At 43.1% G+C, this 19,615-nt stretch overlaps 1 protein-coding gene across 1 annotated transcript in view; it reads right to left on the reverse strand.

Moving 5' to 3' along the window:
• SLC7A14 (solute carrier family 7 member 14) overlaps window positions 1–19,615 on the reverse strand; it is a 50,281-nt gene that overhangs the window by 21,135 nt on the left and 9,531 nt on the right. The window contains exons 2-3 of the mRNA XM_077763627.1: window positions 6,343–6,579; window positions 4,510–4,727 (exon numbers count right to left, since the gene is read on the reverse strand). Of these exons, the coding sequence (XP_077619753.1) occupies window positions 4,510–4,727; window positions 6,343–6,579 (455 nt within the window). The remainder of the gene's footprint in view (window positions 1–4,509; window positions 4,728–6,342; window positions 6,580–19,615) is intronic.

Raw genomic sequence — 19,615 nt, forward strand, 5'->3', positions numbered from 1 at the left:
AAAGTTCTCCAGAGGAAAGCTGGTGTACCTGCTTGGCCGGGTGATCCAGAGCAGCCTATCCCTCTACAGAGCTTCTCTGGGGAAGCAGCACATGCCTCAGTTGCTGGAGGCCTCTGCTTATTTGGTTGTCAAAAGCAACGTCATTAGTGGCACGCTATTTAGTGTGTGGGGTCCCTAAAAGCTGGCCCCTTGTGTCCTGCTGATATTCAAGAGGCATAGGAATGAGGCAGCTCTCCATATTCCACCTTGGCCAGTCTGCCAGATGTCTAGGAGATAATTGAGCACCTTTATATAATTCACTCCCATGGTAACAAGACAAAACTCCAATTTTAACAGCATTTTCTACCACCCTCAAGCTCTGGATCTATTAGCAGCCTGTCCATAGTGATGGTGGAAAAATGTGTTAATAGGTTCCAGCAAATGAATTAAAATGTGGAGAACATGAAAACCAACTTTTCCTTTGTTTGGAGGCCATCTGCATTCCCCACAAATACTTGCTAAGGACCATTTTCCTTTGAGCTATTTGTGTGGTAGAGTGTCATATTTGGTTCAAGAAAAAACCATAAGATAACATCAAGAACAAATAACATACAGGCAATACACATCCAACAATATTCAGGGGCTGAGGAACTGCAGATGGAAGCAAGGGTTCAGCTGAGGGCCAGCAGTTACTTGATCTAGAGAAAAATGTTTGTTGTTCTTCAGCTCTTCAAGACCAAAGCAGCATTTGACCCAGAAGCTGTAAGTGAGTAAACCATTCCTGAAGCTATTTTCTTTGGAAGGATGTGTTTGGAGCAGGGAAAGAGTAGGCTTGTGAGGGGTCCATGGCCAGAGGACAGATTGTTCATTATTAACCCTTTCAAAGTACTTGTGTGTCAAGTCATGTACTGGGTATCCTTATAAACCATCTCCTACACAACACAAGGATCTTCTCCAGCTCATCCTACCAGAAGTGATTGAAGAGTAAAGTGGATCGGAACTCTGGACTCAGCCCTTTGTCAGGGATAGGTCTCAGGTTTCCCCTAAGGAGAAGTCCATTCAGCTGCTAAGTAGTCAACTCACTTTTGTTGACAGTCATTGATAACAGAGTAGGGATTGTGTTTATTAACTTGGTGGATGATAGGTCCACGAGAGGGTTTCAGATCTTAAAATTTAGTATCCATATTCAAAGTGGCTTTGCTTAGGGGCACCTTGCTGGCTCAGTAGGTAGAGCACACAACTCTTGATCTTGAGGTCATGAGTTCAAGCCCTACATTGGGTGAAGAGCTTACTTAAAAAAAAAAAAAAAGGAAAAAAAACTCAAAAAAACTCCCACAGAAAACAAAGTGGCCTTGATGGACTGGAAAAGTGACCAGAACACAAAGTTGAGAAAGAACAGGTCCAAGCTGGTTTGCTAGGGAGGAAATGTACTATGCAGAAGTCCAAGGCCAGGCAGATAGAAAAGAGGATGAGTCAGCAACATCCTCGAACTGGGCTTTCTTTTGTGCTCAGCTGATGCTTTTAGTCACAGCCACTAGAACACATATTTTAATTTCCTGCAGGGATAGTGGATTTGCAGTGAAAAATACAAAATCCCAGCCAGAACTTTTTGGTGGCCAATGACAAGCCTACTCAAAATCATAGGGTTGGATTGCAGTGAGGTTAGCGAGGTCAAAGGTGCAAAGAGAGACAATTGGTCCCATATGTCCAAACCCAGGTTAGGGAGTAGTGGAATAAATAGGGCTTTGACTCAAGCAGGACTGGGATTGAATTTTAGCTGCATTATGATCTATATCTGTAGCCTTAACTTTTCTCAATTTAAGGTATTTTGATCTAAGAGTAGAGATCATTGTCCTTATTTTGTAAGGCTGCTGTGAAGATTAAATTAAAAGTGTACATGAAAGAGTGCATCACAAAGAAAATGGTTAGTGTTAGGAATGGTATGATTCCTTTCTTTTTTTATGCCTGACTTCAGATCTTCTTTTCTTGACACAAAAGCTACTAAGAACCTGGGTTATGTATAAATGGGGGCCGCTAAGGCGGCTTGATTTAGTTCCTTCTTTGATGAGGTAGATTCCTGACTATCCTGAGGAGGGATATGGAAGCCTTGAGTGGGAAGAGGAGACCCCAAAGAGACTAAATACCCCAGCACAAAGCACAGGGGAAAGGGTAAAAGATTCGTTCATCTCTTTTGGCATGGGCACAGAAGAGATTAATTGCTTCTAGTCTTTACATGGGGCCTAGACTACAATGCATGCCATTTGGATGAACTCTTAGGAGGATTTTGAAAAGTTGACATGAGCTGAGTAACTAAGAAAGGTTTTCAAATTGCTTTGCTATGTTGTTTTAGTAAACAATGCACTTTGGCCTTGGTTGATTTATACTCCCAACCGAAGGTAAGAAAAGCAGCTAGACCATGTCTTAATGCATCTCCTAGCTCTAAGGCTTTATCACTTTGTAAAATGTTAAAGGAAATGAAAATGTGACACGTTGGATAAAATACCTTAGTACATTTTTAAAGAGAAGGCTCAGAAGGAAGGGAGTGATCATGCACAAGGTAGTCCATGCAGTAGAAAGCATGTTGTAGTCACATAGACCCAACTAGGAATTTCAGTCCTGGCCCCGACTAAGCTAAGTGACCTCAGGTAAGCTCCCTACCCTCTCCTTGGATTCTCTACCTGTTCAGCTGGGGACAACAGCACCTGCTTTAAAGTTTTGTTATAAGAGTGAAATAATATCCATAGAGCCCAATGCTGGGCACCTAATAGGTAGTCGATAAACTCTAGCTCCTTCTTCCTTTAATTAACACTATTGCTAACCACACAATGTATACTAAAAAAATATGCAACATGTTATTCTTTTTGGCAAACATTTGATGCAATTAGTTTTCCCATTTGGTGGATGAGAAAACCTGAGAGCACAGAAGTTAGCTGTTGGTCAAAGTCTTAACAGTAAACCCATGACCCCCAAATTTCTTAGGTTGTGAAAAATGTGATGGGAACGTCTTTGTGTGTTATGATGGAAATGCAGTTGAGTTCCGGAAAAACATGTTTTTCTTTGCCACTCTTGTAATATATTGTTTTTCTTATTTGATAGGAAAGGAATGATTTGTATTGTAAGAAAATATAGACTCAGGGATCCAGAATGGGGTCAACAGTGTTTCTTTGTCTCTTCTGGTTTTGACCAGTTTCGGGTTTTATTCACTTCAGGGAGGAGGGATGAACTTTGCGGTACTTACAGATAAGCAGAAGACTAGAAATCTTGGCTTAAATTCCTCCTTTGCTTATTTCTCAGCATTGAACAGTGTGGCACGGTTCAGAATAAATTGGAGTTATTTTGAGCGTTCTCCAAGAGAAATTTCTGGTCCCTGGACATCTTGGAGGAAAACCAGTCTAAGCAAAAGCTACAAAAGCAAATCTGGCAGAGTCCTGGACGCGCTGTCTGCCAGTGCTAGGCTGCTGTGCCTCTCATGGCCTCCGTTTCTTCACCCGCTAGGTGAAGGGATAAGACCAGGTGATTTCAAAGATCTCTCCCAGCTCAAAATTCTCTGATTTATGTTCTATAATTTTTTTAAAAAAGAGAGATAGGTGGGCAAATGTTACCAATGAATTCATAAGTAGGCATTTTTAGTCATATTAGAAAAAGGATCCAGGCACAATTTAGAACTACTTGTCAGCAAAAAGAATTTGCCACTCTGACCTTCCCATTTTTCTTGAGCATAAACCTCACCACCCAGATCATGGGGATGAGATCTGAAAATGTCCTTTTGGTCCAGCCTACTCTCTGGTCTACTTCAGGTGGACTTCTCTGCCATGAGCCATGCCACTGGAATGGGATTTATAAGCGGCCCTCACTGGGCTGGCCCAGCTGCACTTGGACTTCAGTGGGGCTCTCCATATCGGGCCAAATGTTGGGATTAAATTTAAAAATTGTTCTTTCTCTAGTTCTGTACCCAGGCAACACTCATCCCTTACCTACCCACCCATTCTCCTGGCTCCTTTACTCCCTTGTCTACTAGAGCTGTCTGTCTCTCTGAAAATACTCTAGAGAGATTCTATAGGACCATGCTGTACAGGCTTTGGAGTCAGACCATCCTGCCTTTGGGTCTTGACTCTGCCAGTTACATTGTGTGTTTAATGATGATCACACACTGACCTCTCTAAGCTTGAGTTTTTCATCTATAAGACCAGAATGTAAATATCTTCTTTGCAAGGTTATTAGGACCCTTAGATATTACAGGCAGTGCACTTAGCATAGGATTAGGCATATTTCTCGTGGCCAAAACATCAAATCTTTTATTGTTATTTGTATAAAATAGGATCTCAATAAATGTTTATGAAACATAATTTAAAAATTACATAGGATCACTTTTTCAGAGCATTCCAATTAAATTCAGATAAAAAGTAATGAAAAGGAGGCCATGAAGATTACTGGACAGAGCAACATTTTCTTAAAAATATATCTCAGACTAGCCATAAGATGAAAGGTAGAGTGTGCAATAGTCATGGGAGGCTTTAGAAATGAACTCACCCCCGACCAGCCGTGGGGCAAAAACTGGCCCTCAGCCCAGTATTTCCCATTGATGAAGAAGAGGCCTGCAATCATGATGAACGCCCACACGGCCAGATTCAGCACGTTGAGGACGTTGTTGAAGCCCACGGAATTCTTCACCCCCAGTGCAACAATGACGGTGACAATGACAGCAATCACCAGAGCCAGAAGGTCAGGGTATGATTTCTCACCTTTCCCTAGAGGGGAAAGACCTGAGTTAATATCATTCAGAGGGGAGAAAGGGCCATGCAAGCTCCCAGCAGCGCTCCTTCAGAACATTCGCACTCAGCTCTGACAAGGGTGATCAGGTTGTCATGGAGAGAGGAGAGGCTTGTGTGCAAGTGTGTGTATGTGTGAGTGCCTGTGCCTACACTGTGGTCCGCAAGTGTCTATTTGCAAATTTGTATGGAAATACAGGGAAGATGACCTAATATCCTGGACCAAAAATTGGGATACATGATATGACAGAGACAACACAGCCTAGGGAACCATGGCACGGAACACTCGAAGTCAGAATTGTCCTGACATACTGGTGTGTATATCATGGGCTTAACATGTCATTTAAAAAATGCTTTATCTTCACTGTTGTTCACTTTATAGTCCATAAATTTTCCATCCTAGTAATCTTTTCATTTTTAGAAAGTCTGAAAATGTGTACCTTTGAACACTATTGGAAGAGGGTGTTCTTTGCATTTATGTGTATGTGTTTGCAGAGCAGATAAGCAGTGAACACATCCCACTTGTCTGTTGGCCAGTGGACTCCTGCCCTCTATAGAATGGAAAAGGCACTGCCTCAGCTGTCAGGCTCCTGAATTTCAGCTGTACTTTTGCCCATGACCCGCTGTGTGGCCTTGGGCAAATACCTCAGTTCTCTGGACCTCATCTGTAAAGTGAAGAGTTTGGACAAGCCTAAACATTCCATGAAATCAGTATATTGTGGAGATGTGGTCTTCATACCTTTTTATCTTCTTATGGTATCTGCATGCTCAACATTTTTGTCAATTCCTCTAAGATAGGGACACCAAAGTCACATGACTAGCACACAGCCACAGAATCTATACTTGGAAGTTCTGGGGCAAGACCCCAAAGCTTCCCCAACTATTGTTTGGCTTCCCATGAATATGAGAGGTTAAAGTCAGACATTAGGATGGAAAGCGGGACAAGTGACGGATAGAGTGCATGGCATGTTTTACGTGAGCTTCTGATTGCTCATTGCTCACCCAGTTCTAGTAACCTTCCTTGACTTCTGCTAGACTGGAATCCATTTTTCCTCTTTACAAGTATATTTTCTCATTTAAAAATTAATACGTGCTTATTTATGAAAATTAAAAAACATTGCTGAAACCACTAGAGAAGTTCCTTACAGTTATTTTTCCTGCATTGGTTTTATTTTTATATAGTTATTAACATGATGCATATACCATTTGTATCCTTTGTTGCATGACATTGCATCATTAACCTATTCCATATTATTACAACAGTCCTCATAATCATCCTTTTAACTGCTACGTAATATGCGTCCACAATTTACTTAATCATTTGTTCCACTATAGAATAATTAGGCGATTTCTAATCTTTAATATAAATAAGGCTGTGATGAATATCTTTTCATATAAAGCTTTTTTTTTTGGAAATTAGAATGACTTCCCTAGGATAGATTCACAGAAGAAGAATTACTCTGAAAAAAAAAAAAAGGAGAGAGACATATTTAAGGATCTTGATGCATTTTGCCAAAATGAATCCTGAAGGAGGAACCCATTTATTTGTTGGGGTAATTCCACATGTTGGGGTAAGAGGATATGGCAGCCTCACCTAGGCCGTTGAGGGTTCCCACGCTGTCTACCATCCAGCGGCTGATGGTGTGGTTTGCCAGCGAGTCAAACATGCTGCTTAGAGCACTGGCGCCAGCTGCAGTGCCAATCAGGTACTCCAGGATCAGGTTCCAGCCAATGAAAAATGCCACGAATTCCCCAACAGTGACGTAACTGTAGGTGTAGGCTGACCCCGTTGTCTTGGGAACACGGACTCCAAACTCTGCATAGCAGACGCCTGCATGGCAGAAGCACACATGGGTGGTGGACTTTAGGAGATGAGCTAACAACCTCATGGTGGTTAACCATCTTGGGCACAAACTACTGGGATTCTCTGGGATCTTAGAACAAATACATAAAATTTTATGTATATGAATAAATTCAAGGCCAATTCTAACATCTTTCAACGTCAGTTCTGAAAAGCTGTTAACCTGAATGCTTGGGAAGAGAATCAGAAGTAATTTAATGAACTATTGGAAACTGCTCTTTATTTGGAAAAAGTCCTACTTGTTGTATATGTCTCTGTCATGTTCTTTAGGTGTCCTTATGTGTCAGAATGAACACGGGTCTAGTTCATTATGACCCTCCACACTTGATGACACTAGGTTTACATTATGTATAATATTCTTCTCTTTCAGTTTTGCATATTACAGAGGTCCTCTTCATCTGAGCATGATAGTTCAAGCAATCTGTGAAGATTCTGTACTACATATGGGAAGTAGGGTTAATAGAAAATGCAAATATAAGTGAGTGAGTAGTTTTTTGTTGTTGTTGTTGTTTTTTTTGAGAGAGAGAGTGTGAATGCCAATGGGGGAGGGTAGAGACAGAGAGAGAGAAAGAATCTTAAGCAAGCTCCACACCCAGTGTGCAGCCTGAGGTGAGGCTTGATCTCACAACCATGAGATCATGACCTGAGCTAAAATCAAGAGTGGATGCTTAACTGACTGAGCCACCCAGATGCCCCTATTGCCTTTCTTTGATGGAATTATAAATTAAATTAGAAAGAGACTGGGAATACTCCAAACTTCTGGGAGCTGGGAGAGTTCCCTACATCGTGCTAGGGTCTCTGGATTGCGGCCAGTGGGCGGGATGCCAAGTTGGAGGACAAACCTAGGACAGCTTGGAGAAAACACACCAGGAATGGGTCGTAGGAGGGATCTCAAAGTAAACGTTACCTCCAGTCCAATTTTGTTAAGAGCCAACCCTGAGGTTCTCTCATCATAAATCAGGGAAGAATAGTTCACTCTTTTGTGAATAAAGAGAGCAGGTTTCTTCTCCTTTGAAAGGAGTGAAATCAGTGCAAGGAGGCACAAACAGAGATGTCAGAAGCCATGGCACAATGAATAGTTAAAGGTGATGCACTTTCTCTTTTTCTACCTCTCAGTGGTGCTGGCTCTCAGGGCGTCCATGTGAAAGGAGCACCGGACCAGGGGCCTGTGCTCTTGTCTCAACTCTGCCTTGAACCTGTTCATCCCTTTATATTCAGTTTCCTTCTTTGTAAAATAAAGGAATTAGACAGGGATGCTCTTGTAAGGGCCTCTCTACTCTGACACTCGAAGATTCTACCTGTTACACTGAATTTTATGGAGTTTGCTGCAAAACATATTGAGCATGGTTCACTTTTCTTTTACATCAATGACTATGTTGTTCTACATATGGAGACCTCAAGGCTAGCAAAGACATCCATCCCTGCACCAAATGACCTAAGCCACTGCTTTTTGTTTTTGTTTTTGTTTTGAGTATCTATGTTGGCCCTCTGCCCACGCACCTTTGTAAAACAGTTTTTCACCTCCTTTCTGGAGGTCAGACAGTAAGTTGCTTCTTTTTGTTGCTATCACAGGATTACCTTGAACAGGCAGGGCACCTCCTTTTCTAAATTGTCACTTCCAACACCCGATGTTTAAATTGTTAGAGTGTAGGAGAGTGTAGAGTGTATAAGCACCAGTATGAGGGCCTGATAGTGTTTCCTCGGATGCTTGCAGGGCTTCTATGCTCTCCTGTCCTGAAGGGAGTCGGGTTTGCAGATACACATTAGGTTGCCCTTTTAGTGAAGTGTGAGGAAGGGATTAGGAGGCAATCCTAAATCCGCTCTTTGGTATAGGATCCATAGCTTTATCCAATAATTCTTACATCCTGTGAGCTCATCTCTTCACCCTCTTTACCCCTGATAATGCACACGGCTTATAAATAGAAATTTCTCAACCAATGCTTTTGAAAATGGCATTAATTTGATTATAAATTTAATTTGGAGAGCCAATATTTTGAAGTTTGGGCAATCAGTGGTTCTCCACTTAATGTTTGATCTGCCAAATTATATGTAAAAATACCCAGTTCACCATTAGAACCCTCTTGCCAAGGGTAATTAGCAAATAGCCAAGTCTCACTTAGGTCTTTGAAGGAGCCAGTGCCTTGCTGTCATGAGGCAGAGGAAGAGGCCCTGAGCTGCGCCCAGGGTAGGAGCATAGGAAATCAGTCATTTATTTCCCAAAGTCCAGCTTGGATTCTGATAGCTGGAGTTGGGGAAGGAGAGTAGGAAAATAAGTTAGACACTAACTAGGTAAGACAATTTCTGCTCCTGGAGACTATTCTTTTGGATGCATTGTAAAGGATTTTATTTTTGCATCTTTCTGATTTATTTGTATGCAAGAATCCAGGCTTTTAGTGGGCATTAGGGAGTATCCAGCCTGGCACTGAATCTCAGTGGTGAGGAGTAAGTGACCTCAGCCCCAAATATCCTGAAAAAGACCTGGAAAATGTTGTCTCTCATTCCACTTTTTTCAAATATATGGTGTGTAGGAGAGACATATATATTTTTAAATGTTTATTTATTTAAATGTTTTATTTATTTCTGAGAGAGAGAGACAGCGTGAGCAGGGGAGGGTCAGAGAGAGAGAGGGAGACACAGAATTCAAAACAGGCTCCAGGCTCTGAGCTAGCTGTCAGCACAGAGCCCGACGCAGCGCTCGAACCCACGAACCATGAGATCATGACCTGAGCCGAAGTTGGACGCTTAACTGACTGAGCCACCCAGGTGCCCCAATGTTTATGTATTTTTGAGAGAGAGAGAGAGAGAGAGAGAGAGAGAGAGAATCTGAAGCAGGCTCCAGGCTCTGAGGTGTCAGCACAGAGCCTGATGTGAGGCTTGAACTCACAATGTACGAGATCATGACCTGAGGTAAAGTCAGATGCCTAACCAACTGAGCGACCCAGAAGCCCCATGAAGAGACATATTTAAAAGTATCTTTCTAATTTGAATAAGAAATAAAAACCAAAGAAAGGGAAACCATGGTTTTTATCTTAGATTATATAATAACTGAGTGTCGAAGGGCAAGTTACTTACCTAACATGGGTAAAGTGAGGGAGCAGAGAGATAGACTTCAGGGCCCCTTCTAGTGTTACCATTCTTTGGTTTCACAGCTAGAATCGGCTTTCCAACATTTGTCAGTGGGGGCAGCTTTGGAGAAAATACTGGAAGCCAGTAGCTCTCAACAAAAGTAGTACTGCCACCTAGGGGGAATTTTGGAGATCTGTGGGGGTGTCCATGGTTTTCATAATGATTGTGGGCACTTGAGGCATTAAATGGGGAGGATTCATTAGACAGTCTGCAGTGTGGGACTGTCCCACAGAAGGAAGCATTTTCCTGTGTCTTATAGAACTTCTGAGGGTCCCAAAGGACCTGTTTATGAAAACAGTTTTATAAATGATAAAAACCTCTTTACAATTTCTGAGCCCAAATCTATCTCCATTTTAATACTTTTTCTAAAGTTTATTTATCTATTTTGAGAGAGAGAGAGAGAGGGAGAAAGAGAGAGAGAGAACATAAGCTGTGGAGACAGGCAGAAAGAGACAGAGACAGAGAATCCCAAGCAGGCTCTGTGCTATCATCACAGAGTCTGATGTGGGGCTTGATTTCATGAACTGTGAGATCATGACCTGAGACGAAAGCAGGATTGGGCTGCTTAACCGAATGAGCCACCCAGGTGTCCATATCCCCATTTCACATATTAGTACAAAGCATTTTTTTTTCATGATTTTATATACATTGAATTTTCTAGGGCTGGGTAAATTGAGGGGCAGTTGTAATTTGTTTTGTTTGGAATTTACGAAGAGTTGGTCATTATTTTGGAAAACCGTATCATCAACAGCAACAGAACTCATGGTCCCTGAGTACGGAACAGCAGACCTGTGTGAGTTTGAGTTCACAGTTTGTCTACAAGTGACAGCAGACATCTGACGACTTCATTATGTCTCCTATTCTTATGCTCCAGCTTCTACACACTGAAATATTATTTTTACAAGAAGTGACTTTTCTTTCATTTACCTTCCATACTCAGAGCATATTGTTTTTTTTTTTTTTAATCGTGTGGCTCTGGAAAACAGTAGGGGTTCCTCAAAAAAGTTAAAAATAGAACTACCCTATGACCCAGCAATTGCATTACTAGGTGTTTACCCAAAGAATACAAAAACAATAATTCAAAGGGATGCATGCACCCCAATATTTATAGCAGCATTATCTATAATAGCCAAATTATGGAAACAGCCCAAATGCCCATTAGCTAATGGATGAAGAAGAGAGAGAGAGAGAGAGAGAGAAGAATATTAGCCATAAAAAAGAATGCAGTCGCAGTCTTGCAATTTGTAACAACATGGATGGAGCTAGAGAGTATTAATAGTAAGCAAAACAAGTCAGTCAGAGAAAGACAAATACCATATGATTTCACTCATATGTGGAATTTAAGAAACAAAACAAAGGAACAAATTGGGGGGAAAGGAGAGAGGGAATAAAACCAAGAAACAGACTCTTACGTATGGAGAACAAACTGATGGTTACCAGAGGGGAGGTGGGTGGGGATTAATAGTTAAATAGGCGATGGGGATTAAGGAGTGCACTTGGTATGATAAGCACCAGATGTTGTATGGAAGTGTTGAATCACTAAATTGTATACCTGAAACTAATATTACATTGTATGTTAACTGGAATTTAATAATATTTTTTAAATGTTTATTTTTGAGAGAGACAGACAGAGTGCAAATGGGGGAGGGGTAGAGAAGGAGACACAGAATCTGAAGCAGGCTCCAGGCTCTGGGTTGTCAGCACAGAGTTTGACTCAGGGCTTCAACCCATGAACCTTGAGATCCAGACCTGAGCTGAAGTTAGACACTAAATGAACTGAGCCACTCAGGCACCCCTGTTAACTGGAATTTAACTAAAAACTTAAAAAACCAAAATATAATTTTAATCACTATGAAAAAATAAGCATGTAGGAAGGTAACATTATCTCTAGTTTATTTCTAGAACTACTTTAGGATAACAAAGGAAGAATTTCAAAGTATTGATTTCCTAAAGTTGATTTGTACTAAGTTGGAGAATCACTATTCTAAATGAGAAAAACATTCATCTAAATAGTATAGTATCTAAATCTACTCCATTTAGTAATGCATTAAAAAATGTCTTGCCCTGGGGTTATCTTCCTTATGCTATTATCAAAGTGATTCTGCATTCCTTGGCTAACCATCCAGTGATTGGAGAGGGAGAGACATTGATTTCAAAAGTATAACTGCATAGCTGGAGGAAATCATTATGAAGTACCATGTCAGGATACAGATGCTGCAGACCACTGGGTGAAAGTTTCCCAGTGGAGTTGTTCAAAGGTAGCAAGTCCAGGCCCTTGAGAAATATAGGGGATACATTTGAACAGCACAAGAGGGAATAGAGTGATTTTGCATAGCCTGCAACTCAAATCTTCTTTTGAAATGATCAACTCTTTAGGTATATTGTAAACATGCCTTTCTTTTCATTTTGTCATTTCCCTAGTGTTTTGTTTTATTTCTATACCTAGAACTATTTTTTTTTTTTTTTTTTTTTTATNTAGGACTTACACATTGAAAAGAGGGTTGGGATAAGACATCAAGGGTATTCTATATTTGAAATATTCTCTGTTGATCTCTTGTGTACTCATAAATGATGTATGAATTGGAGTTCAGAGAAATTTGGTCCTTTTCAAAGTGAATTTCTTTCCAACTCAGACAGTCCGTGGTTCTATCACATATAGATATGATAAGCTGGCCTTATATTAAATAGTCCCAGAGAGCCTACATAGGATGTTGAACTTTCCAAATTGCCTAATATGGGGCTGCCATTCGTCAAGATAATCACTACACGTGCTTCCCATCACTCTAGAACCAGGAGGCAAAGATTCTCTTCCACCTTAAGAGGGTGTAAAAGAGAAAGATCCAGCTGGGAGCAGGTGAAAGGTAGAGAAAGATTTCTCCACTCAAGAAATATTTTCCCTCCACATTCCACTAAAACAAAGCCATTGTCTACAGAAGTACTTTTTAAAAGTACTTTCACCTGGAAAGATTAAATCTAGAGATTATTCACACTTGAATGCCAGTTACTCAGATAAAGATAGTTTTTTCCATTAACATGTAGTTTAACTTATTGACTATTTCCTTAACCTATTTATCAACTAACTTATCAATTTCCTACAATAACTTCTGACTTCCTAATTTCTTTCTTTTAAGTGATACACATTGTTAAGTGCCTACTGTGTCAGGCACTAAAGTGAATACCAGAGACATAGATCTTCTAATCTTGAAGAATCTATATTCCAATCAGGAAAGAGTTTAATAAACAGATGAACCCATACAGCCAGTATTTAGTACTATACAGTATTTATGAGGTGCGCTGGAAGCCCAGTAGGGCGAGTGTCTTAGAGGACACAGTCCTTGGTTTCTGGCAAAGTAGGGATGAAGGGGAGGCTTCTGAGCTTCATACTGAAGGGTGAACTGGGCTTTTCCAGGCAGAATGAAATGGAAAAGTGTGATCTCAAGCAGGTGGAAGGGAGTAGCTGGAATGACACATGCGGGCTGCTTTGTGAATTGAGGAGGATGAGTCTGTAGAAGTTAACTGGGGATCAAGGGATTGAAGGAGTGGGACCTTTTTAATAGACCGGGGGAATCTAGCTGAACAAAACTGTCCACTCATCTGCTTCTATTGTTTTAAAGCTTTGTCTTGGTTGTAAAAACCTCTTCGCACACAAGTGGTATTTGAGAGTCCCATACATAAATAAGTAAAAGCAAGGTGGCTTTGTTTAAGGAGGGGGTGGGAGACCTGAGGCTGGTCTGCTCAGGACCCCCCTCATCCCATACCTCCCTAAAGCGCCAACCCTCCTCTGTGGACTCACCGGCCGTACTGAGCACAGTATGGGGACAGATGTCAGCTGCTCATCGGGGCTGCTCCCTTGATGGTTGATGCAGCTGAGCCCCAGGCCTGACGCTACACCTTCAATTAGTGATAGAGCCGTGGCTAGAACCGAAGCCTACCGATACGCCATTCCAGGAGCTTTCCAGCTCATTCATTCATCCACAGCATTTATAAGGTTCTATTTCTATGCCTCTATGTTAGATTTTAGAGATTTAAAGGTGAATAGGAAGAATACAGTTCCTTTGTTGTGGGTCTTATAGTCTAGTGGAGAAGACAGACAAGAAGACCAACAAATTATAATAAAATAAGAAAGGAGATATTAGTTGCAGGGGGTGGACAGAAATGCATGAGCTGCTTTAAAGAACTGCAAAGCTGAATTCTGAAATAAAGTCTTTGGACAGCCAGAAGGACTTTCTCTAGGGAGAGAGGTATCAGGAGATATGAGAAGGAGGGGCGGAGTCTTCAAGAAAACCGTTTGCCAACGCGGCAGCTTCATTCAGGCCTCTGAGGTCAGTAACATCGCGAGTGGTCAATCAGGCTGTCTTGGGTGACCAGCCCTAGGTCACAGATATCAAGCCTGAGTCGTTATTTTGAACGTGCGTCTCTCAGTGATTCTCATTCATGAAGTCAGTTCCCCCTGAGCGCCAGTCATCTGCTCTCTCCCAGACAGTCTGGAATCAGCCACTGGACGGAACCGGTGCCCCGCTCCAATTAGGCCCGAACAAGTCCTCACCAAAGACGGCATTTTTGCTGAGATGGTTGTCACTCATTTCCTTTTCGTTTTCTTGGTTTTCTTAAGACATCTTTGTTCTGTTTATAAATTCACAGCAGGGCTAAGACACGACCGTATTGCTGCAGGTGAGGGCACTGCACAAACGTGGACTGGGAGCGGGCTATCGCGAGAAATCACGGGACCTCAGAGCGAAGTAGAGTGTGAATTCTCGCGGAAACATTAGTCCCCTTTGCGACGCCGGATTCCACAGGGCGGGCAAGGAAGTATCGCCGTCATTGCAGTTCCCCTTGAGAAGCCAGCTGCGGGATTCTCAGAAACATCTGTCTCTTCAGCCCCCTGGCAGGTGGGACCCTGTGATCCCTTCACCCATATCCTCTTTCCCATGCCCTTCATTAGCCTAGAAAACTGTACGTTTCTTTTCCCAGGAGAAATCCATCAGGCTGTCTCTTCCCCTCACCTCCCTGCTCCTATCTCATCTACTTGAGGAACCTTGGTCTCTCCGTCACTTGTCAGGGAAGCCCAGGCAGTTCTAACAAATGCATCTGGAAGAAAAGCAGTTTGTCTGGGAATGCCCGTTCCTTTGCGTCTAAGACTTGTCATTTTTCTGCCGAAACGGGGCCCTAGGTGGACAGTAGGAGCCTGTGTTCAGAGGGTGGGTAGCATCTTCCATCAGGGCGTGTGTGACACTATTCGTTACTGAGCCTGCCAGGGCTCCAATTAAAGTTGGGTTAGGGAACCGAGGGCACACAGGTTCCCTAAACCAGAGCACCAATGCATCAACACCTACCCAGGAAGGAAAGAAGCCGTTCTCATAGTCGGAGAAGTGACCGCTGAGGCAGGTCGGGAAGTGTCATAATTCACTGATTAAATGTGAACAGACTCTCTGTGTACTCTCTTCTCTAGACTCCTTCTGTGAAAATACGGTAAAGGTTGCCAGAGGTACAGTTTCCATAGCATGATGAGTTAGAGTATTCTATTGTGTGGCCATGCTATTGTTAATTATCATCATTAGTGTGCGCTAGTTTATTTTGTTGCTTTGTCAAATGGTGATGAAGATTTAGCTGTTCCCTGAGTCCGTCCTCTGACCCCTCTTCAATCCTGAGGTGGTAGGTGGACTGGAACAACCCTTTTCTCTGCCCCTCAGGGTAATGTCAAAGGCAACCTTGCAGGGAAAAGGATGTTACAAAAGAGAAAGACAGCTGCATTTTGGCATCTACAAAGTGCCAGGCCCATTGTACACAGTTTTTCATCTGACGCCCAGGTAAGCCATAAGCGAATGCCGAGGTCACCATCAGCAGCCTGTCTCTGCTTTAGGAGTAGGAGTGAGTATCACAGGAGCCACACAGCATCTAGAGAGTGGTTTTGACAGCTAAATGAGATAATGCACACAGATCATTTCCCTTGTACCCGACACACAGTAAGTGTTTAATAAATGGCAACTAAAGTTATTACTAACTGTGGCCTTGAGTAAGTCACTGGGCATTAGTTTCCCCATCTGGACAGCGGTGATGGTGCTCCCTGCTGTGCGGTTGCTGTGGGTCCGCAAAGGAACACGTGTTCTGGAGTGTGGGGGGCACTCCCGCGGTGGGAGCAGTGGCGATTGTTACCGAGGAGGACAGGGAATCACACGGACTTTCTCAGCAGTAGCCTCCTGAGCATTTCTGCAGGAGCTGATGCCTGGGGGATGGGATAGAAGAAGTTGGAAGCAAGGATAGTTGGCTGATGGTTTTAGAGAGTCATTGTTGGCAGGGATATCAGAAATCATCTGGAGTCTAGACCAAGCCCTACGTGTGCCCAATTCACTTCTAGATGGATGTTTTGGTTCCCCCCCTCCCCCATTCACTTCTAAATCAGAACCTGAAAAAGTTCCTTCTCAGATTTTAAGCCTTTAATCTGGAAGCATATGTTCTCTTCTGCAAGTCCAGTTAGACATTGTGAGAGTGGAGAGAAATTTCCTGTTTCCTTGCTCAACCTTTCTTCGTGAGGCCTTGACCCCTCATTCAGATGACTCTGATAACTGGGCTAGAAGGGCTTTGTGCAGAAAGGAGAGAACAGGGGTGAAGTGACAGCCAGCAATTCTCATGCACCCAGGTATTTCTTGGCTCACCACTCCCCGAAAGTAGGCAGTGCCCCCATTTCCAGAGCAGATGACAATGGCACTAAAAAGGATGGCTGACATAAAAAGCTCTGTGAGGGGACCAGGCCATCACTCCCCACCCTGAGGATTTAGTGGGTGGGGGGCAAAGCTGAGTGCCAAGGGAGCACCCTGGAGCCCTGACAGCAGGCGGGACCAGGTTCCCCCAGGTTGGGCTGCGTTGTCAGCAGATGCCCGGGAGCATAAGACACTCTGAATCTCTCATGGGCCTGGATCTGTTCTCTGTAGAGGACCTTCCCAGGGACATGAGACACCTTTCATTTAAGAAGAGGGGTGACCCTCCTACATTGTTGGTGGGAATGTAAACTGGTGCAGCCCCTCTGGAAAACAGTGTGGAGGTTCCTCAAAAAATTAACAATAGAACTCCCCTATGACCCAGCAATAGCACTGCTAGGAATTTACCCAAGGGATACAGGAGTGCTGATGCATAGGGACACATGGACCCCAATGTTCATAGCAGCACTCTCAACAATAGCCAAAACATGGAAAGAGCCTAAGTGTCCATCAACAGACGAATGGATCAAGAAGATGTGGTTTATCTATACCATGGAATACTACATGGCAATGAGAAACAATGAAATCTGGCCATGTGTAGCAACATGGATGGAACATGAGGGTGTTATGCTGAGCGAAATAAGTCAGGCAGAGAAGGACAGATACCATATGTTTGCACGTATAGGAGGATTAGGAGGAACTTAATGGAGGACCATGGGGGAGAAGAAGGGGAAAAATAGTTGGGGTAAGGGAGGCAAGCCATGAGAGACTCTTGAATGCTGAGAACAAACTGATGACTGATGGGGGTGAGGGAGAGGGGAAGGGGAGTGATGGGCATGGAGGAGGGCACTTGTTGGGGTGAGCATTGGGTGTTATATGGAAACCAACCTGACAATAAACTATTTAAGAAAAAAGTAATAAAAGTAAAAATTAAAAAATATATACATTTTTAAATGTGAAAACATTTTTAAATGAAAAAAAAGAAGAAGAAGAAGAGGGGTGCCATCTCCACTTTTGCCAAACAGGACTAATATGCAGGGAGGGCAGAGCAGGGCCAGTGACTAGGGATTTAGGAGACCTAGCAATGTGAGGAGGGGCACTGAGTGCGCGGAGCCAGTGCCTGGCATGCACAGAACTTCTGAGCCGCTGTGCACCAAGTTGACTTTGTCAGGGGTCGTTGGGAGCGTAGGAGGGCAAGGCCCTCTTCCTGCACGTTTGCTATGTTTGTTATCTCACTGGGTCATGCCTTAGTTCTAGCACCTAGTTCAGTGGCGGAGTTCGATACCTTTTGTTCAGAAAGAGTACTTTGTCACGGACCTTGTTTAATTTCCTTACTGCACTTACCACAATTTGTAGTTAAATGTATCCATTTTCTTGTTTTCTGAGGTACAGCCTATGGGTGTGTTTTGGAGCACAACCTTTTGGAAGGGGGTTTTCCTGCTAGCCAGGAGAATTCCTCTTGGGAAAATACCTTCAGATGCGAAAGAAAGCTCTTTGTGGAAGATTCATCTGGAGAAAGAGGGAGTAGGAGGCAGGCTGCTGGGTCTTTGGCTGAGTGTGCACCAAGGGGCTTCAGAATCCGAAAGATGGGTGCTCATTTGCACTAAGAACAAACCTAGCCTGGTTAGGGTGGAGATCTGGTGAATGGTATGGACAGTAGTAATAATCTGAGCAAATGTTACTGAGCATTTACTACCTGTACCAGCTCCACTAAGCACTTTACATACACAATCTTCACAAGTAGAATCTACTATTATTTCTATTAGAGATGACACGTCTAAGATCTAAATGGGCTACTGTGCAGACGTGAGAAGGAGGTCAGTATGCACAGGGACGAGGCTGCTCACAGGTACAGGTGACAGCCTGGGGTCTCTGCCATGTGCCAGCTGTGCTAAGGGCTGAGGACTCAAGACTGTGCCCCACCTGTAACTGTGGGCAACCTTTTGGGAAGATCTAGGTTAGGTACATTTCCTAAGTCACACAGTTGTTAAGTGGCTTGAAGTGAGAGATATCAATTCCAGGGGCTAATTGCATCTGGCACCTGGCTGATCCTTGGGGTTGGAAAGTGTGTGTGGAAAGTCGAGACACTGTGCCTTTCTTTACAGATCTTTCCCCTCCCTGGTTCTTTTGCTGTCCTCACACAGCCAATCTAATCTGAGCTGTTCATTTTGCAGAGGAAGGAACTGAAGTCAAGAGGTGAACGACTTGCCTAAGCGACCTGAGCCGGTGAGAAACAGAGCTAGAACAAGGACACGGATGTCCCGACTTCTGTTCTGGGCCCTGTGGTCTCTTGCAGGGCTCATGATGATTTCATGCGGGCCTGTCTTGTTTCTTCGCATGGAGGTCGAATGCTTTGTGTCCGTGTTCTTCCCTGCGTTCTGCAGCCCAGCAGCCATGCTGAGCCCAGAGTGGTGACCAGTCCCTGCTGGCCATGCTAGTGGCTCTTGGTCCGCACTGTCCACTCTTCCAGGTGCTGCACAGGATGTGAAAGAAGCCCAGTTCTCCTTGGTTTGCTGGAGGAAGCTCATTTCAGAATCAGTAACTTGAGAGCCTTGTAACTTTTTATCAAAATATGCTCACCTTCTCTGAACTGGTAAGTGACATCCTTCCTACAAGACTGTCAATCCAGCTCTGTATAGAAGAGTTGCATGAACTTCACAACACCCTTCTCACTGCTGACAGGTGACACAGAGGTGTTGAACTTAGAAAGGCATTTTCATGACCTGGGTTACGGAAGTTATGATCTAGAAAAGTGCTCAACTAATCAATAGAACAGAGTGAGCTACGGGCTCTTTTGAAACCTCAGTAAGAGTGAGAGTTTCCTTGATTCACCTTTTTTGGTGGATTTTTAAATTTGGGGAGGTGGGTCTGCATGAAGCAGTTTAGGGTAATAGTCTGTGGAGCCAGGCAGAATCAACTTTAGATTCAGCTTTTGTCACTGACGGCCTTATGGGCCTGTATAAGTCACCATACCTCTCTGAGCCTCAGTTTTATCATCTGCAGAATAACTACACAATGTCACTTATTTTGTAGGATTTTGTGGGAGGATTACATGGCTGTGTGCAGCTAATGCCAGGCACATTAGGTCCCCAGTGCTTTAGCTGTTGTGATTAGCTATAAAATAGGGACACTAATAGTTAACCAATAGGGAGATTGAGAGTATTAAATGAGGTAATATATGCACA

The sequence above is a fragment of the Crocuta crocuta genome, unplaced genomic scaffold (assembly GCF_008692635.1).
Source record: "Crocuta crocuta isolate KB4526 unplaced genomic scaffold, BGI_CrCroc_1.0 scaffold433, whole genome shotgun sequence".
NCBI classification, from domain to species: Eukaryota; Metazoa; Chordata; class Mammalia; order Carnivora; family Hyaenidae; genus Crocuta; species Crocuta crocuta.